This window comes from Pelodiscus sinensis, chromosome 15 (assembly GCF_052426305.1).
Source record: "Pelodiscus sinensis isolate ZL-2025 chromosome 15, ASM5242630v1, whole genome shotgun sequence".
Classification (NCBI taxonomy): domain Eukaryota; kingdom Metazoa; phylum Chordata; order Testudines; family Trionychidae; genus Pelodiscus; species Pelodiscus sinensis.
Genome location: NC_143066.1, coordinates 4,994,278 through 5,013,455, shown reverse-complemented (window position 1 = coordinate 5,013,455; position 19,178 = coordinate 4,994,278). Strand labels below are relative to the sequence as shown.

Genomic DNA, 19,178 nt, shown 5'->3' with positions numbered 1-19,178 from the left:
GTTTGATGCAGAGACCAGCTCACACCCAGCGCAGGGCTCCCGCTGGCACGGCTCTCACGCCCGTGTACATCCAGTCTTCCCCAGCAGCCAGTCTCCTGAGGCTGCAGGTGGGGCTGGCCAGGGAGCGGACGGGAAGAGACATCTCTGCCACGGTGGGCGTGCGGGAAAGTGTCCAGCCCAAACCACACGGGGCAAGGGGCACACGGACAGTGTTGCTAAAGCAGGGGGCCCCCCGGAGGAGCCAGCTGGCTACATACGGCACCAGGCATTGCGAACGCCATGCTTCAGGGCAAATGGGTCAGGAAGGAAAGCTGCCCCTCTACCTCATGTTTGTTGGTCCCAGTGCACAACAGGTGTCCACAGAGCACCGGGCTGGGCTGCCCCCCAACGCTGCCCCCGAGCCTCCTGAGTCCAAACCACACAGAGGAAGCTACAGGAAGGGGATTTATTGGCTGGCTATAAGTTAGGGGGCTGAGAAGAGGGCATGGGGGTGGCTATGTCTCTGGCTTCTGCCCCTCTTCCTTTTCGCTCTGTCGCTGGGCCTCGATTCGGAGCTCTTCGACCAGCCGCTCCTTGGCTCTCACCACCTGGAGACAGGACGTCCGATGAGTCACACCTCCCACCCAGGCCGGGAGAGCTCAGGGACATGGCTGTGCCAGCAGAAAGCACCTGGCGACTGGCATGGGGGGCAGATGACACCAGGTTACAGCTGGACACGCAATGGTTCAGGCCAGGCCCTGCCGGGCGACAGCAAAGGAACTTGAGACGCTGCAGCCCTGGGCAGCTTGCTCCCTCAGTCCACGTGCCCCCGGGCGTAACCCTGGGCAAACAGATGTGGTGCCAGACCCCCAAGAGCGTGGCCTCTCTCAGGCTCCAACATGCTGCTCCTGGGGACTTCCAGGGTCCAGCCCGTGTGACAGGAGAGCCCAGAGAGGCATGCGGGGATGGGGCACCCAAAGGACACTGCAAGCAACACAGTCACCTGGCAAAGATCTCGGAAAAGATCTGCTTCCGCTCCAGGGGCTTAGCGCAGTGAGAGCCTGAAAGCCTCCAGCCCCACAGCTCCCAAGAGAGCCAGCCAGCCCCCATCCCTATGGGGCCGGCCCAACCCCTCCTTACCTTAGACTGCAGGTAAAACGAGCCCCCCACCGACTTGTCGTTCACCTTGAATAAGTGCTCGTAATTCTGCCAAAGGAAACAAGCCAAGCATGGGCGGCCGCTCCTCCTGCCCTCGCTCTGCATGTCAGCGCGCTGCCAGCTGGCTGCGGGACGCACGGTGACAGGGCCCTCCAGGCAGTGCCCAGGATATGGGAATGCGCTGGGGGCCGCGTCCATGCGCTTCAGCACAGAGCCTACCCCCCAGCAGCCAGCAGGGTGGCAGGGCCCCAGTGAGGTGGCCATACACGGGCACTGCCTGGAACAGGACCTGCCACCGCCCAGCCATGCCTGCCAGAGCGCGACGACCAGCCTGCAGTGGCCGGGGCAAGGGGCCGACCTCCCAGCGTGTGCAGGCCTGCCTGTGGCTCGGCCCGCGCCGTGCCCTTACCTTCTGGATTTCCTCCGGGCTCAGCTTGGAGATGTTGAGGATCTGCTGGGCCTCTTGCAGGCTGATCCCTGAGAGGCTGGTGGCTGCAGCAGACTGGGGCCCCCGGGCATTGGCCGCGGCTCGGCTGGCTGTTCGGAGACACCCTGAGCTGGCTCCCCGCATGCACAGCCCACCCACAGCACTCCCAGGAGAGCTGCCCCCCGAGCAGCAGGACGGGGGCCACTGGCTGCACAACCGGACGTGCCACCAGGCTGCGAGCTGGGGGTGGCCGTTGGCGATGTAAAATCCCATTTAGTTGGTTAAACCTGGGGCTGGAGCACCCGCCACTCCCCGCAGGCAGGGGCTGCTCCGGTGGGGGCGGGGATGGGCTGGAGGAGCCCAGCGACCAGACACCTGCTCACATCCCCAGTGGCTCTATGAGCCCAGGGCGCCAGGTTCAATTCCCCGGTTGCAGGCTGGGTGGGGCCATGGGGGACCCCGCTGTGCTCTGTCCGGCCCCATCGGCCTGGGCAGGGCCCGGCACGCGCGGGGCAATCGGGGCACCGCAGCCCAGGCCGGGACCAGCCAGCCCCAGCGCGGGCGGGCGCCCGGTGCTCACCTGCGAACTCCTGCCGCAGCGCCCGGGCGAAGGCCCTGCCCAGCACCTGCGCCCCCAGCACCAGGATCTGCGCCAGGTACTTGGCCTGCGGACACAGCGGCATCAGGGGAGGGGCAGCTGCCCCCCGCAGATTAACCCCCCCGCCAGGGCGCCCCCCCTGCAGATAACCCCCCCGCCAGGGCGCCCCCCCCGCAGATAACCCCCCCGCCAGGGCGCCCCCCCTGCAGATTAACCCCCCCGCCAGGGCGCCCCCCCCGCCAGAGCGCCCCCCGCAGACTAACCCCCCCCCGCCAGGGCGCCCCCCCGCAGACTAACCCCCCCCCAGAGCGCCCCCCCCGCAGATAACCCCCCCCGCCAGAGCGCCCCCCCCCCCGCATATAACCCCCCCCCCCCCCCCCCCCCGCCAGGGCGCCCCCCCCGCCGGGGCGCGCTCCCCAGGCCGCGTGGGGGGGGGGCTGGCGGGGGCCGGCCGCGCTCACCATGTCCCTGCGCGCGGCCCGGCTCGGGGAGCGAAGCGCTGGGGGCGGGGCGGGGGGCGCGCGCCGGGCACCATAGAGCCGGGCCGGGCGGAGCGCGGAGGGAGCGCGCCCCCTGGCGGGCGGCGGGGAAGCTGCAGCCCCGACTGGCCCAGCTAGTTTGATCATGTGACTGGCACGAGGCGCCCCCTGCCGGCGAGCGGAGCGCGGGGTGCAGCCCAGTCGGGCAGCGCTGCCAGCCCCGGCCCGCGGGCCTCAGTCCTCAGCCACTGGCCCGGCCCGCGGGCCTCTGCCCCCCCCACGCGGCGTGATGCCTCCGCCCGTCTGCAGCCCTGCGGGTGCTCTGCCCCGGGAGGGCACCAAGCCCTGGAGACCCCCTGCCAGCCCCATATGCCCCAATATGGCCCAGGCCCTGGCCCCCTTGGCCGCCAGCGCAGTCGCTGCCGGGCTGAGCCGTGCCCAGCCAGCCAGTCCCATGGGGCGGGCTTTGGAGGGTCGCCTGCTGCCAGGCCCCGTGCCCGGTGGGAGCCGGACCCAGTGGCACTGGCAGTTCCTTTGCAGGAAGCGTTCCCTCTGTGACGTAGTGGGGGGACCTGGCTGGTTTCTATGCTGCTGGCTCTGGGGTAACCCCCACTGGCTGCCGTGGGTACCACGACCCAGCAAAACAGGATGAGTCACTATGCAAACCAGTGGCCAGACACCCCCCATGGAGAGGAACAAAGGAAGGTGGATGCTGCCCTGGCTGGGGGCAGGGCTGGAAGAGGGTTAGTTAGTTGCTGGTTGGGGGCATGGAGGAGACAGCCTAGGGAAAGAGGCTGGAGTTTAGGGGCCCGGTCTCCCCATCTCAAGGGGGCCTGAGGCATCCTAGCCCAGCTCTGGGACCAGACTACATCTGTGCTGTGCTGTATCCTGGAGAGGCAATAAAATTCCTCTGTTCCACCGGCTGGTGCAGTCTGTTTGTGCCATTTTGGGGTGCAGGAGACGGGGGACCCCCAACGCGCCATCACACCCTCCCCCAGGGCCCGGCCTCTGAACATGGGCCCCTCCGCCTCCTGGGTCACCTCCTGGGACCCTGCCCAGTGCCGGGCAAGGGGCAGCTGGCCGCCCCGCCCTGGAGAAGGCTCTGCCGCCGCACGGCCTTTCCGAGGTTATAGACTTGCTGCCTCCATTGGGTTTTTAAAGAACCTTTTATTAAAATTTGCGGTGCCGTTTCGGAAGCCCCCTGCGCACGGCTGGGTTGCTGGCATTCGGCCTTACCCAGCGGGCCCCTGGCCCTGCCCCTGACAAGCCCAGCCTGGCCTTGGCCGATGGTGCCAGCCCTCTCTGGCACTTGGGTTTGTTGGCAAGGTAGAGCTACGCAGGCTGGGCTCCCTTGGTTTCCTGATTTCTGGGGGTGCAGCTGAACCCCTCAACCACAGGGCTGGGCTCCATGGCCCCTCCCATCCCTGAGGCTCCCCCCGGGTTACCCTGCCCGAGATGGGCTGCCCTCGAGATCAGGGCAGGGTGCCCTTGGGGGGCTTGTGCTTTGAGAACACACGATTCCCACTCGCGCTGATGGCGGAACAATGCCAGGGCCAGCCAGGCAGTGACTCGCCGGGTGCCAGCAGCCAGGGCGGCAGACACAGAGAAGGCACGTGGTGGCCCCTTGTGCCGGGGGCATTCCAGCCTCCGGCCCGTGATCCCTGCGGCCCGGAGGAAGGGCCTGACCGTGCAGCAAGGCCAGGCGAGTGCTCTGGGGCAGGCCTGTAAGGCGTTCAGGGACCCCCCGCCTTAGAGCCCCGTGCTGGCCGAAGGGGGCATTGCCAGTCGCGCCCTGTCCTGGGGGCAGCTCTGAGGGCTGAAGAGCTGGTGGTACCACACCAGGAAGGGTCGGTGGCTGTGAAAGGAAACGTCAGGCCAGGCTGGGAGGCCCAGACCCCCCCCAGCGGCTCCCCCAACTCCCCTGGGCTGTCACTGCCGGCGGAGGTTACCCCGAGGGGGGTAGTTTGAGCAGCGCGAGCCGGAGGCGCCTGCTGGTGTGTCGGGCTGAGGTGCGCACTCCTGGTCGAAGCGGGGGCAGCGCGGCGGCCGAGCAAGCGGCAGAGCGTTCGGGGCAGGCCAGGCCAAGGAGGGAGGCAGGGTCTGGCTCGCCGAGTCCATTAGCCCTTGGGTAGCAGAGCAGAGCCCGGCACAGAGTGGGCATCCTGGGTGCTTCGGCAGAGCGCTGCTGGTGGGGCACTGAGGCGGGCAGCGGCGAAGCCTGGGGCGGGCGTGGTCCAGCGAAAGGCAAGTCCTCAGCGTGGGAGCCGCCAAGGCCAGGCAGGGCGTGGGGAGCCAGCAGCTTTGGCATGGAGGAGACAGTGGTCCCAGGGAAAGGAGTCACCCCTCCAGGGCTAGTCCTACAACGAAAGATGGGTGAGTGGGACCAGGAGCCCAGGAAAGGCACCTGGCACGGGTGGGATCACTGGGCGTTCTGCCCCCTCCACAGCCCCCCCACGCCCGGGCAGGACGCCTGGCACACGGGTGGGATCATCAGGCGTTCTGCCCCCTCCACAGCCCCCCCACATCCTGGGCAGGGCGCTTGGCACAGGGGTGGGATCACCGGGCGTTCTGCCCCCTCCACAGCCCCCCCACATCCTGGGCAGGGTGCCTGGCACAGGGGTGGGATCACTGGGTGTTCTGCCCCCTCCACAGCCCCCCCCACATCCTGGGCAGGGTGCCTGGCACAGGGGTGGGATCACTGGGTGTTCTGCCCCTCCACAGCCCCCCCCACATCCTGGGCAGGGTGCCTGGCACAGGGGTGGGATCACTGGGTGTTCTGCCCCCCCAGGACTCCCCCTGGGCATGGAGGTCTGGAGGGTTGTTCCCAGGCAACTGTCCATAGGTTCCACTGCCGAGCTTTTCCTGGGGGGCTGAGAGCAGACGGCAGGGGGCTCAGGCAGCCCTGTGGCTGCCAGCGAGCTGAGTACTGGCTGTCCCCTTGAGGGCAGCGCGTCACAACAGCCCCTCACCCCGCAGCAGCCCCAGCCTACCCATTCCGCCTCGTCCACGCCCTCGAAGGAGTCCTGCGGCAGCGGGTCCTCCCGGTTGCCCAGCTTGGCCACCATCGCGCTCAGCAGCTGCAGGGAGAAGGGCAGAGTGTGGGCACCGGCCCGCAATGGTCCCAGGCATCCGTGAAAGGCAGCTGAGAACGCGGGCACTGCAGCCTCGGTCCCAGCCCTGGGCGCGGGTTAGAGGCTGACTCAGGCAGGCACTCTCATGACAGGTACTCCCCCTGCCTGGGGGAGCGCTGGTGGGCGGGGTCAGCGCCTGGCAGGGAGGGGCTCCATGGAGCTGGTGGGCGGGGTCGGAACCTGGCAGGGAGGGGCTCCATGGAGCTGGTGGGCGGGGTCAGAACCTGGCAGGGAGGGGCTCCATGGAGCTGGTGGGCGGGGTCGGAACATGGCAGGGAGGGGCTCCATGGAGCTGGTGGGCGGGGTCAGAACCTGGCAGGGAGGGGCTCCATGGAGCTGGTGGGCGGGGTCGGAACATGGCAGGGAGGGGCTCCATGGAGCTGGTGGGCGGGGTCAGAACATGGCAGGGAGGGGCTGCATGGAGCTGTGGGCGGGGTCTGAACATGGCAGGGAGGGGCTCCATGGAGCTGTGGGCGGGGTCAGAACCTGGCAGGGAGGGGCTCCATGGAGCTGGTGGGCGGGGTCAGAACCTGGCAGGGAGGGGCTCCATGGAGCTGGTGGGCGGGGTCAGAACATGGCAGGGAGGGGCTGCATGGAGCTGTGGGCGGGGTCAGAACCTGGCAGGGAGGGGCTCCATGGAGCTGGTGGGCAGGGTCAGAACCTGGCAGGGAGGGGCTCCATGGAGCTGTGGGTGGGGTCAGAACCTGGAAGGGAGGGGCTCCATGGAGCTGTGGGCGGGGTCAGAACCTGGCAGGGAGGGGCTCCATGGAGCTGGTGGGCGGACTCAGAACCTGGCAGGGAGGGGCTCCGTGGAGCAGGTGGGCGGGGTCAGAACCTGGCAGGGAGGGGCTCCATGGAGCTGTGGGCGGGGTTGGAACATGGCAGGGAGGGGCTCCGTGGAGCAGGTGGGCGGGGTCAGAACCTGGCAGGGAGGGGCTCCATGGAGCTGTGGGCGGGGTTGGAACATGGCAGGGAGGGGCTCCGTGGAGCAGGTGGGCGGGGTCAGAACCTGGCAAGGAGGGGCTACATGGAGCTGTGGGCGGGGTCAGAACCTGGCAGGGAGGGGCTCCGTGGAGCAGGTGGGCGGGGTCAGAACCTGGCAGGGAGGGGCTCCGTGGAGCACGTGGGCAGGGTCAGCATCTGGCAGAGACACCAAAGGGAGACACCCAGCGTGGTCAATGGACCCTAGCACCAGGCCAGAAACAGACCATGGCCATGGGGCAGGGTGGCCTGGCTGGGGCAGTGAGCCACACAGGTTCCTGGGGGCTGCCCCACCTCCTCCTTCTTCTGCTCGTCAGACTTCTCCTCCAGGTAGACCTTGGCCGGGACGTACTTCCGGGAAGGCGCTTCCTGCGGGGCCGCGCTCACTGGCCCGGCGGGAGAGAACAGCGTCAGCACCCGCCTTCTCACCCCACCCCCTGGCGCCACCCAGCTCAGCTCACCGGCCTTCCCATAGGGCCTCCTCCAGTCCCAGGGAGAGCCTGGCCACCCTGGCCCCTTCCCCCTTCCGCCAGCCCCTGCCCACCCTAAGCCTTCCCTGGCCCCTTCCTGCCCTGCGCCTGGCAAGGTCCCCCATTCCCCTGCCCACCCTGAGCCTTAGCGTCTCCCAGTGCCCCACGGCCAGGGACACCCCTCTTCGCCCGAGCACCCTGGCAAAGGCTCATGGGATCCACCCTGCACCAGCCAAGGGCCAACCCCTGCCTGCCCTGTGCCCTGCCTCACCCACCCGGTGTCATGTCCTGGGGCTGCAGGCTGACGGTGCGGTGCTGCCCGTTGGCGCCCGTGCGCCAGGCTGCCGCGGTGAGGGCCGGCTCCCAGCACACGGCGGTGGCCGGGTAGATGTCGTCCTGGAAATACTCCTTCTGCAGGGGGAGGAGGGGCGGGGTTAGGCTGTGTGGGGCGCGGGGGCTTGGCAGCCCCTTAGGGAAAGGGGGAGGCAGCTCGGTGGGGCTCGGACTCTCCTGGCCCAGCCCCCCACCAGCCCAGGGAGCTCGGTGCCACCCACCTTGACCCGGGGGACCCTGAAGGCGACCGGCTCGACGGAGCTCTGCCTGAGGCGCAGCGCCCTGGCAAACTCCACCTCCCGCACGTCGCACTCCGTCTTGGGCAGGAACACGAAGCCCTGCGGCAGCAGAGAGAGGTCAGTAGCCTGGTAGCGCCCCCGGGATCTCACTGCCAGGGCGCGGGGTTACCGCCCCCTCCTTGGCGGGGCAAGCTGAGGGGGCTGCACGAGGCTGCGTTCAGGCAAGGCTGCCTCCTCGGGGTGTAGGGTCTGCGCAGGCCCCACGGCCCTCTGCAGGGACAATGCAAAGCCAGAGAGGGAAGGCCTGAACCGCCCCTGAGATGCAGCTGCTTCTGGTGTGGAACGTGGCAGCTGATTACGGCCCGGGACGACAGCGTGTAAAGGGAGAGCCCCTCCGGCCTTTGACACTGCAGGGGGCTGAGTGGAGGCAGAACGTCCTTACCCAGTTGGCATAGGAACCCTGCCTGGCATCCCGACCCCTGCCAAAAGCACCCTGGGGTGTCACACCAGCCCCACCCTCACCTGCCTCTGCCCCACCCCAGCAAGCCGTCTCTGCAGCCCCTGTGCCATCGGGCTCCTGGGATGCCCAGGCTGTGCCAGTCAGGTGCCTGGGGTCCCGTGCGACCCAGCAGTAGGGCAAGAGGCTGCCTAGGTACTAGCCCAGAGACTCAGACCCCCCTGTGCCACCCCCTGCACTGCGGAGAACCAGGCCGCAGGACACACGTCTAACCCAGTGCCCGCCCATGGACACCCGGGCACTGGCCAGCGGGCAGTGAGGAGTCACAGAGACTCATTGCAGATTCCAGCCAGCCTGGACTTCGGGGGCAGAGACAGGGACAGTGCCCTGGGCAGCGCCACCTGACCCACGCACCCGTGGCCCTGCACATGCCTGGTACCACGCAGCGCCCTCTACCGGCCGGGCCAGGAATTGCACTGTGACGCCCTGCACTCCCCCGGGGGGCCACCAGAGGGCGGCATTGCACCTGCGATGCCGGGGAGCGGGTGGTGAGTTCCCGGCCGGCCGGGAAAGTCGGGGGGGGGGGGCTGTCAGGAGTGCCCGGGAGCAGGGGGCTTGGCCAAGGCCTGGGCAGCGCTGCCGGGCTGGGGGGTGCCCCGCACCAGGCAGAACACGCCTGGGGGCAGCAGAAGGCCTTGCCGTGGGAGTGGGCAGCCCACCTGGCACCACAGCGCCCTGCGCAGGGCCCTCGTCCCGCCAGCCCCAGTACCTTGTGCGGGTCGCTGGAGGAGAAGCTGTTGCACTCCAGGAAGAAGGGCGCCTCGGGGAGCAGCTCGTACACAAAGACTCTTGTGTCACCCTACACGCCACAGGGAAGGGGACTGTGAGAGGGGCAGGCGGGTGGGCGAGAGGCAGGCAGGGTGGCCACGCAAGGGGTGGGCGGGCGAGGTGACGGGGCGCAAGGGGAGGGGAAGGTGGGTGAGGGCTGGGGAGGGGGGGAGGGGACGGTGGGTGAGGGGTGGGCGGGCGCACGAGGGGTGGGCGCACGAGGGGCGGGTAGGGTGGGCACGAGGGGAGGGTGCACGAGGGGCGGGTGGGGTGGGCACGAGGGGAGGGTACAAGACGGTGCCAGTGGCAAGCAGCCGTGTGGCACTGTGGCTCGGGAGGCAATGGGCCGTGGTGGGGCCCCGAGGGGGGCAGGCCCCACCCTGCAGGACCGGCTACACGGAGAGCCCCACCAGCAGCCTGGCCCTTGTGGGTCGAGCCAGTCGGGGCCAACGGCCTCCCAATGGGGGCCCAGGCAGGGCCCTGCTGCCCTGCCCACAGTGCTGGGCGACCCCTCTCTGCCATCATCCCCCAGCCCAGCCCTCCAGAGCCCCCCCGGAGGCACTGACACCCAGGGGCTGGGCACAGGGGGCCCGCCTCCCAGACCCCCCCCCCATGCCAGGGCCCTCCCCCAGGACACAGCTCAGCCCTGGCACCAATGCCACGGGAGGCCTGGTGGCTCGGGCAGGACACGCCACCGGCAGCAGCCACAGAGAGGACGGGGGCCGCCCCCACTCACCTTGCCGGTGAGGAAGAGCACGCTGGTGTCCGGGTCGTAGGAGGGGATGAGGGTGGAGGGCGCCACGTCGGTGCTCACCACCGCCAGGGGCCCGGCTGCCAGGCCCGCGGCGTCGTACAGGGCCAGCTGGCGCTCGCTGCGGCTGGGGGTACACGGTGCGGCTCAGCAGCGCCCGGCCGCAGGGCCCAGCTCTGCCCCACACTCTCTGCCAGGCCCGGAGCCCCCAGGCACGTAAACCCCCAGCTCCTCCCACGGCCGGGCGGTGACTGGCCCGGGGGTCGCCACGTGCCCCCGGGCAGTGCCATGAAGTGAGCGGCGGCTGAGGGCGCCGGCTCAGACGGGACCAGGGAGCAGAGGTCAGTGCCCCAGCCTGCGAGCGGCGGCTGCTGCCGTCCCCCCCAGAGGTGGCTGCACTGCCAGGCCCATGGCGAGGGGAGCTGGGGGAAGCTGACTGCGGGGCCCGAGTGGGTCGCCGACCCAGCCCTTACCTGTCGAAGCCAGACACCAGCAGGTAGCGGCCCCCGCAGACCCAGACCAGCCGTGCACCGCGCCCGCCCTCGGGGCCGGGGCCTTCCTGGGGGGGAGAGACTGTGAGTCCCCGGCACCCCCCATGCTGACAGCAGAGGGGCACAGGTCGCACAGGGCAAATGTGGGGTGGAACTGAGGGGCAGGAAGGGCCTCTGGGAGCACGGGACTGGCCGGCCCCATAGGGACCCCTCTGCCCCACAGCCACCCCCCTCCCAGCCCTGTGCCCTCTCCAGACGCAGGGCTCCATCATGCCCTCTCCCGCGCCCCCTGGAGCAGCGACCGACCCTCACCTGCTCGGGCTCCGGGCTCCGGCGGGGCGCGTAGACCCGCACTCTGCTGTCCTTGCTGACCGTGGCCAGCCGCTGGCCGTCCGGGCTCCAGGCGAGGCTGAAGATCTGAAAGAGACCCGCTGCCCCGTGACACGCGCCCTGGCCCCGCCCGGCCAGCAGCAAGGGGGTGATAGCCCCTGGCCCCCAGTCCAAGCCCTGCTGCCTCAGCTGGCTTGGGGGAGGGGCTGCCGGCCGGGCGCTGGAAGAGTTAAAGCCAAGTGGGGCAGCAAGGGGCCTGGCGGGGCAGGGCCAGGAGAGGGGTGCAGGGGGCAGCTGCCTGAATTTGGCCTGCCCTGGGGAAGGGCCCAGCCCCACGCTGGGTGCTGCTCCGCCCACTGCTCCCCGCTGCTCCGCCCACAGCTCCACCCACTGCCCCCCTGTGCTGGGTGCTGCTCCGCCCACTGCTCCCCGCTGCTCTGCCCACAGCTCCGCCCACTGCTCCCCGCTGCTCCGCCCACAGCTCCCCTACGCTGGGTGCTGCTCCGCCCACTGCTCCCCGCTGCTCCGCCCACAGCTCCACCCACTGCTCCCCTACGCTGGGTGCTGCTCCACCCACTGCTCCCCGCTGCTCCGCCCACAGCTCCACCCACTGCCCCCCTGCGCTGGGTGCTGCTCCGCCCACTGCTCCCCGCTGCTCCGCCCACTGCCCCTCTACGCTGGGTGCTGCTCCGCCCACTGCTCCCCGCTGCTCCGCCCACAGCTCCACCCACTGCCCCCCTGCACTGGGTGCTGCTCCACCCACAGCTCCACCCACTGCCCTCTGTGCCGGGTGCTGTTCCGCCCACTGCCCCGCCCACAGCTCCTGGGGCGGGCGCACGGCCCATGCCCTCGGTCGCCCCACCTGGTCTTGGTGCCCGCTCAGACACAGCACCTCGGTGCCCGCCTGCAGGTCCCAGAGCCGCACGCTCATGTCGTAGGAGGAGGAGGCCAGGATGTCGGCAGCCAGCGGGTGGAATTTGAGGGAGTAGATCTTCTCCGTGTGGCCTGGGGGAACAGAGGAGATTCTGTGGCCAGGGCAGCCTCCCCGGGCGAGTCCCTGGCCCAGCTGGGACCTAGGCCTGAGGGGAACGGCCTGGCGCTCCGCTCAGAGCACGGCGGGGCGAACCCAGAGCCAGGCCCTGTCTGCACCCCGCCGGGGCCGAGCGACGCCCTCGGGCCACGCCCCGTCTGCCAGCCGCGCCCACAGCCCTTACCTCTGAGCACGGCCTCCGGCTCCTTCAGCGTCTCCCGCAGGCCTCCCGGGGGCACTCGCCACAGGCGGATCTTGGCATCGTCACCAGCTGCAGGCAAAGAAGGAACCTGACAGCGCCGGGCAGTGCCCGGGAGCCCCCGAAGCCAGCGGGCGCGCCCAACCCCTGTCCTCGGGACGGTGCCCCGCATGCTTCTGAACGGCTCAAACTTCACTTTCATCCTTTCCTCCCCACCGCCCCCCATCTCCCAGCCTGGGCCTGTTTCCATCGCCCGAGGAAATCCCGGGGGAGGGAACTCTCTGGGGAGCCCCAAGGAAACACCATCCAGCTGGAGTCAGGCGTACCAGCCTCATTTCACAGGTGGGGAAACTGAGGCACGGAGCTCTGGCGTGCGGCAGTGACTGGCCTATGGCTGCGCACTAGTCAATGGGAAACCTGGGACTAGAAGCCAACCTGCCTCAGTTTCCCCACTTGTGAAATGGGATTAAACATTCCCTGGGGGGAGGGATTGGGGGGTTACTGTCCAGCTGGCAGCGAGGAGCCGGGCGCCAGGGCAGGCCAGGGAGCTCACGCACCGACCGCCAGGCGCTGCAGGTCGAAGGGGTCCCAGCAGAAGTCTGCGACTGGCGTCCCGTTCTCGATGGTGGGGATGGACGTGTCGGGGAGCCGGCCCGGCTTGGACAGCTGCAGCAGAGACCCGCAGTCAACTCAGCGCGGCAACTGGGTACCTTCACCCCCACCCGCAGGCGGGCACCAGGGAGGGGCTGGCACCTCCCTCCCCCCACCGGCCTCAGCACCGCCCCCTCCTGGCCACCAAATGGCAGTGGGAGTGAGCGACAGCGCCCTCTAGTGGCTGCTCACAGGCGAGATATGGGCCCACTACTGCTACCTCTCAGGGGAGCGCCCCTTCAGCCAGGCCTGGAGCTGGGGGCTTTGCTGCAGAGGGCCAGCGTGCTCAGCCCTCAGGGACGTGGGCAGCTGTCAAAGCCCAAGCCAAGTCCCACAGCAAGAAGCCCAGCCCCCTGGGGCCCCTGCATTGCGAGGAGCAGTGGGCGGCAGTGGCAGCAGACCTGGCCACCAGTCAGCCCCAGGATGGGTGGAGGCTGATTTCCCCTCTCATCTTTTCCATGTGTGTGCGGAATAAATTATTCATGTGCACCAAGGCATGTGCACCACCCGGAGAAACACAAACCGAATCGGCAGGTGGCGTGTGACGCTCTCCGGAGTGGCCGCGTCCGGGCCCAGCTCACAGGGAGCGCCTGGCCTGGCTGCGCTGCACACCTACCTCCAGCACAGCGATCTGCCCGCCCGCCGACAGCAGTGGGACGGCCACGCGCAGCCGGTTGGCGCAGACGCCGTCGCTCTCCCCCGGCGTGGTGAGGTTCAGCCCCTTGAGGTTGGTGATGTGGGTGCCGCGGGGCAGCACCGTGCCCAGGGTGTGGCGGAACTTGGAGCTGGGCCCTGGGGGGCAGGGACGAGCGTGAGGATCCCACCCCACAGAGCAACCCCCGGCTCCTAGCCCTCCGCCCGGCCGCGCCCACTTACCCAGAATGCTCTGCAGGGATCTCTGGCTGGAGCTGGTGGTGCAGGGGGACGGGGCCGAGCTGGAGGGCGAGCTCAGCGAGCTGGGGGGGGATGAGAGGCCGCTTCCCTCCTGGGGGGAGAACAGAGCCCAAGGGAGTCAAGGGGTGTAAGAGTCCCTGCCAAAGGCCTCGCCCTGCCCCCGACGCAGCTGGGCAGGCACCAGCCAGAGGTTGGCGCCGCCTTGGAGGGTGGGAACAGCAGCTTGGCAGCCCCCAGAGGGTTCCCTGGCACTGGGGGGGGGGGGAGGCCGGGAGACCTTGTGTGACGGCGCGTCTCCTGCACCCCGAAATGGCACAAACAGACTGCACCAGCCGGTGGAATTGAGGGTGGTTTATTGCTCCTCCAGCACAGCGCAGCACAGATGGAATCTGGTTACAGGAACTGGGGCTAAGAGGCCTCAGTGCCCCCCCTTGAGATAGGGGAGTCCCAGCCCCCTCCCCAGCTCCTTATTCCCTGCCTTCCAGATAGGAACTAACTAACCCTCTCCAAGCCCTGCCCCCCAGCCAGGGCAGCATCCACCTCCCTTTGTTCCTCTCCATGGGGGGTGTCTGGCCACTGGTTCAACAAGTTTGGCCTTACCTCTGCCTAGTGAGGCTTTCCCTGCTGGGTCTTGCTCCAGACAGCAGGGGTCACCACAGCCCAGCAAGCACCCCCACTACGTCACACCCTGACACTGGGCTAGGGAATGGGAGGGACAGAACAGCTGGGGGGTGGGGCTGGCAGAGCTAGGGGCAGGTTGGTGGAGCTGGGGGGCAGGGCTAGCAAAGCTGGGGGGCAGGTTGGTGGAGCTGGGGGGCAGGGCTAGCAGAATTGGGGGGCAGGCTGGCAAAGCTGGGGGGCAGGGCTGGTGGGCAGCATGTGGGGTTAGCGCTCAGAGACCGGCAGGGCCATGGGATCCGGGCCTGCTCCCGCCCTCCCGGACCGCTGTCCGTGTGGGCCCCGCGGCTGGCAGCTCCCCCCGCCCGGCACTCACGCTGCGGTCCGTGTCCCCGGCGTGGGCGGCAGGCGGCGTGGGCTCCTCAGGCCGGGCGGCGGGGAGCAGGCAGGAGGTGAAGGACGGCCGGGGCCCGCGGGCGGGGTTCAGGCTCACCTTGGCCACCTGGCGGGCAGCAGCAGAGGGTCACTGGCCGGCACTGTGGCTGCCCCCCCTCACAGCAGCCCCTGGGGCCAGAGCCTGCCATAGGGACAGCTCCCCGGCCCGGGCACCCAGCACTGCCCCTGCCCACGGCGGCCAGCCTGGCGCCAAACCCCGCAGCCGCACCGGGCCGGGCGCTGGCACCGCCGGGGGGAGGGGCTCGCACCTCTGGCACTGTCGGGGGCGTGGCATTCCGGGCACCACCGGGGGAGGGGCTCACATTCCCAGTACCAATAAGAGGGACGTGCTCGTGCCTGTGGTACCAATGGGGGGAGGGGCTCACACCCCTGGCACCAGTGGGGGGAGGGGCTCGCATCCCTGGCACCAGGGGGGGGAAGGGCTCGCATCCCTGGCACCAGTGGGGGGAGGGGCTCACACCCCTGGCCCCAGTGAGGGGAGGGGCTCGCACCCCTGGCACCAGTGGGGGGAGGGGCTCGCACCCCTGGCCCCAGTGAGGGGAGGGGCTCGCACCCCTGGCCCCAATGGGCGGAGGGGCTCGCACCCCTGGCCCCAGTGAGGGGAGGGGCTCGCACCCCTGGCCCCAATGGGGGGAGGGGCTCGCACCCCTGGCACCAGTGGGGGGAGGGACTCGCACCCCTGGCCCCAGTGAGGGGAGGGGCTCGCACCCCTGGCCCAAGGCCGAGGCAGTGACCGGGCGGGTACCTGCGTGTTGTCGCCTGCCCACCAGGCCTGCGCCGAGGCAGCGGGGACGGGCCCGGGGGAGTCCGGGAACAGGTCTTCGTGGAACTCCTGCAGGGACTGGCAGAGACGGGCGGTGAGCGGCACGGAGCGGGTATGCGCCAGGGCCATCGCTGTGAGCACGAGCCTGCGTCGGCCTCCAGCCCGGGGGTCTCACGCAGGGCAGCCCCCTGCAGCTCCGCGGTGCGGGGGCCGTGGGGCTGGCCGACCCGCTGGGCAGGGGCTGGTCAGAGCTGCCCCTGGCGCCAGGCACCTGCTGCCTGGGGCTCTGCACCCGACCTGGGCCTGGCGGCCCTGAGGTCTCATAAGAAGCCTCCGTCTTTCCCCAGCGGCAAAAGCCAGGCCAGTACCCCCACCTGCCGCCCGCCCCCTCCCCGCAGAGAACCAGCGTCTGTCACTGTCCCACCTCGCGGGCACCTCCCGCCCCGCCCCCGACCCACCTCGTGGGCACTCCCGCCCCGCCCCCGACCCACCTCGTGGGCACTCCCGCCCCGCCCCCGTCCCACCTCACGGGCACTCCCGCCCCGCCCCCGTCCCACCTCGTGGGCACTCCCGCCCCGCCCCCGTCCCACCCCGCCCCCCCCCGCCCCCCCCCCGTCCCACCCCACCCCGCCCCCGTCCCACCTCGCGGGCACCTCCCGCCCCGCCCCCGTCCCACCTCGCGGGCACCTCCCGCCCTGCCCCCGTCCCACCTCGCGGGCACCTCCCGCCCTGCCCCCGTCCCACCTCGCGGGCACCTCCCGCCCCGCCCCCCCCACCTCCCGCCCCGCCCCCGTCCCACCTCGCGGGCACCTCCCGCCCTGCCCCCGTCCCACCTCGCGGGCACCTCCCGCCCCGCCCCCGTCCCACCTCGCGGGCACCTCCCGCCCCATCCCACCTCGCGGGCACCTCCCACCCCGCCCCCGTCCCACCTCGCGGGCACCTCCCGCCCCATCCCACCTCGCGGGCACCTCCCGCCCCGCCCCCCGTCCCACCTCGCAGGCACCTCCTGTTCCATCCCACCTCACGGACACCTCCCACCCCGCCCCCCATCCCACCTCGCGGGCACCTCCCGCCCTGGCCCTCGTGCACCATCCCACTTCACCGGCACCCCCCTCCTCTCCTCGCGGGCGCCCCCTCCCCCACGCGCCGTCCCTCTCACCTTGCGGGGCACCGTGTAGCTGATGGGGACGATGAAGCCGTCCGTGAGCTGCAGGACCCGGAGCACCTCGCAGGACATGACGTCCAGCGCCCGCTTTGGCACCAGGCCGGCGCCCCTGGCCTTGGCCTCCGTCAGACACTGGGTCACTGGCGGGAAGCGGGGGCGCCGTGAGCCGGGCTGCGCTGCCCTCGCCGGGGGCTGGGGAGGGGCGGCTGGCGTGCCCCTCGGGGGATTTTCTGGGCTCGGAGCCAGCCAGAGGAGGCCACGGGCCCCAGCTCCTGCCCATCTGGCACCGCCCCCGGGGCTGGGTCTCCGTCGCCTCGCCCGGCCGCTCCCAGCACCTGCCACAGGCCCCCCCCTCCCCCGCCTGCAGCACCCACACCCCGGAGTGAACACTCAGCCTGGGCCTTTGCCCTGGGGGGGGGGCAGTGCCCTGCCCTGGCTCAGGCTGCCACTGGGCTGCAGGCTCACCCAGGGCCCGTCACCAGGCCTGGAGCCAGCCACAGCTCCCCCCGCCCGCTGCCTCGCGGGCACTTCCCAGTGGGGTATCAGCGCGCGGCTCGGGCCGCCTGAGCCCATCGGCTAATACGGGACGGCCCTGGGGGGGCAGCAGGACCCTGTATGCAGGGCCCCCAGAGAACCATGATTTGGCCTGAAAGCAGCCCCTGGGCTGGGCAGGGCACGTGGGATAGGGCGCGTGGGGCTTGGCAGGGCGTATGGGGCTGGGCAGGGCATGTGGAGCAGGGTGAATAGGGCTGGGCAGGGCACGTGGGGCTGGGCAGGGCACGTGGGGCTGGGCACACAGGGCTTGGCACTGTGCATTGGGCTGGGCAGAGTGTGGGGCAGGGCAGGGCGCGTGGGGAAGGGTGTGTGGGGCAGGGCAGGGCCCGTGGGGCAGGGCGCGTGGGGCAGGGCAGGGCACGTGGGGCAGGGCGCGTGGGGCAGGGTGCGTGGGGCAGGGCAGGGCGCGTGGGCCAGGGTGCGTGGGGCAGGGCGGGGCGTGTGGGGCGAGGCGCGTGGGGCAGGGCAGGGCACGTGGGCCAGGGCACGTGGGGCAGGGCAGGGCGCATGGGGCAGGGCGCGTGGGGCAGAGCAGGGCACGTGGGGCAGGGCGCGTGGGGCAAGGCAGGACGCGTGGGGCAAGGCAGGGCGCGTGGGGCAGGGCGCGCGGGGCAGGGCAGGGCGCGTGGGGCAGGGCAGGACGCGTGGGGCAGGGCGCGGGGGGCAGGGCGCGTGGGGCAGGGCGCGCGGGGCAGGGCAGGGCGCGTGGGGCAGGGCAGGACGCGTGGGGCAGGGCGCGGGGGGCAGGGCGTGTGGGGCAGGGCGCGCGGGGCAGGGCAGGGCAGGTGGGGCAGGGCGCGTGGGGCAGGGCAGGGCGCGTGGGGCAGGGCAGGACGCGTGGGGCAGGGCGGGGGGCAGGGGCGCGGGGCAGGGCAGGGCGCGCGGGGCAGGGCAGGGCGCGTGGGGCAGGGCGCGTGGGGCAGGGCAGGATGCGTGGGGCAGGGCAGGGCGCGTGGGGCAGGGTGCGCGGGGCAGGGCAGGGCGCGTGGGGCAGGGCAGGACGCGTGAGGCAGGGCGCGGGGGGCAGGGCGCGTGGGACAGGGCAGGACGCGTGGGGCAGGGCGCGGGGGGCAGGGCGTGTGGGGCAGGGCGCACGGGGCAGGGCAGGGCGCGCGGGGCAGGGCAGGGCGCGTGGGGCAGGGCGCGTGGGGCAGGGCAGGATGCGTGGGGCAGGGCAGGGCGCGTGGGGCAGGGTGCGCGGGGCAGGGCAGGGCGCGTGGGGCAGGGCAGGACGCGTGGGGCAGGGCGCGGGGGGCAGGGCACGTGGGACAGGGCAGGACGCGTGGGGCAGGGCGCGTGGGGCAGGGCGCGGGGGGCAGGGCGCGCGGGGCAGCACTCACCTGGCGTCAGGGCCGGCAGCGAGGGGCACACTTCGAAGCAGTAGAGCAGACTTTCCCCCTGAAACAGAGACACGGTGGCAGGGCAAGACGCCCGTCCAGGCCCTGGGGGACATAGGCTGCCCCGGCCCAGGCTCGGCACCACAGCCAGCTCCTGCCAGGCCCCCCAGTTGCCGTGGGGCCAGGTAGCCGGAGGGAAATTCTGCTGCCTCCACCCTGCAGCTGGGGACACCCTACAGGGATGGAGCAGCGTCGCCCCCCACTGGCGGGGCCCAGCAGTGCACCCAGGCTGGCTAAGGGGGGGCCTTGGCTAAGCCCCACCCGGAGCACTGGGGGACCTGCCCTCCTGCCCTAAGGCTCTGGGGTGAAAGCCACGGGGCCTGGCCCCGCCCCCGCAGGACTCACCTTGCCGGCCAGAACCAGCAGCCCGGTGTCGGGGTCCACGAGCGGGATCACTGCCCTGCAAGACAGAGGGGCCAGGTGAGGGGGTCACTTGGGGCCAGGCCTAGGGATCAGCCACGCCGCTGCCGGACACCCCACGCAGCTCCCACAGAGCCCCAGGCTTCCGGCTCAGCCCACGGGAAGGATTTCCTGCTGGGCGCAGCACCCAGTGCCCGAGGTACGCTCCCCGGCAGGGCCCGGCTCCGGCGCAGCACCCAGTGCCCGAGGTACGTTCCCCGGCAGGGCCCAGCTCCGGCGCAGCACCCAGTGCCCGAGGTACGCTCCCCGGCAGGGCCCGGCTCCGGCGCAGCACCCAGTGCCCGAGGTACGCTCCACGGCAGGGCCCGGCTCCGGCGCAGCACCCAGTGCCCGAGGTACGCTCCACGGCAGGGCCCGGCTCCGGCGCAGCACCCAGTG

The 19,178-nt window shown here is 71.1% G+C and overlaps 1 protein-coding gene across 2 annotated transcripts in view; it reads right to left on the bottom strand.

The window, feature by feature from the left end:
* Positions 1–431: 431 nt before the first annotated feature.
* The window catches only part of LOC102447944 (coronin-7), a 103,239-nt gene continuing 84,492 nt past the window's right edge, over positions 432–19,178 (bottom strand). Inside the window, exons 10-31 of one of the 2 annotated variants that reach the window (XM_089782211.1) lie at positions 18,726–18,780; positions 18,324–18,381; positions 16,423–16,568; positions 15,246–15,341; positions 14,421–14,546; positions 13,409–13,517; positions 13,149–13,324; positions 12,439–12,547; positions 11,867–11,953; positions 11,515–11,657; positions 10,635–10,739; positions 10,305–10,390; positions 9,817–9,958; positions 9,022–9,111; positions 7,778–7,894; positions 7,499–7,634; positions 7,048–7,139; positions 5,632–5,718; positions 2,145–2,229; positions 1,547–1,674; positions 1,120–1,185; positions 432–587 (exon numbers count right to left, since the gene is read on the bottom strand). In XM_089782211.1, coding sequence (XP_089638337.1) covers positions 495–587; positions 1,120–1,185; positions 1,547–1,674; positions 2,145–2,229; positions 5,632–5,718; positions 7,048–7,139; positions 7,499–7,634; positions 7,778–7,894; positions 9,022–9,111; positions 9,817–9,958; positions 10,305–10,390; positions 10,635–10,739; positions 11,515–11,657; positions 11,867–11,953; positions 12,439–12,547; positions 13,149–13,324; positions 13,409–13,517; positions 14,421–14,546; positions 15,246–15,341; positions 16,423–16,568; positions 18,324–18,381; positions 18,726–18,780 — 2,332 coding nt within the window. In that variant the 3' untranslated portion in view covers positions 432–494. Of the gene's footprint in view, positions 588–1,119; positions 1,186–1,546; positions 1,675–2,144; positions 2,230–3,788; positions 4,999–5,631; positions 5,719–7,047; positions 7,140–7,498; positions 7,635–7,777; positions 7,895–9,021; positions 9,112–9,816; positions 9,959–10,304; positions 10,391–10,634; positions 10,740–11,514; positions 11,658–11,866; positions 11,954–12,438; positions 12,548–13,148; positions 13,325–13,408; positions 13,518–14,420; positions 14,547–15,245; positions 15,342–16,422; positions 16,569–18,323; positions 18,382–18,725; positions 18,781–19,178 lie in introns of those variants that run through there. The other variant, XM_075899092.2, reaches the window with a different exon arrangement.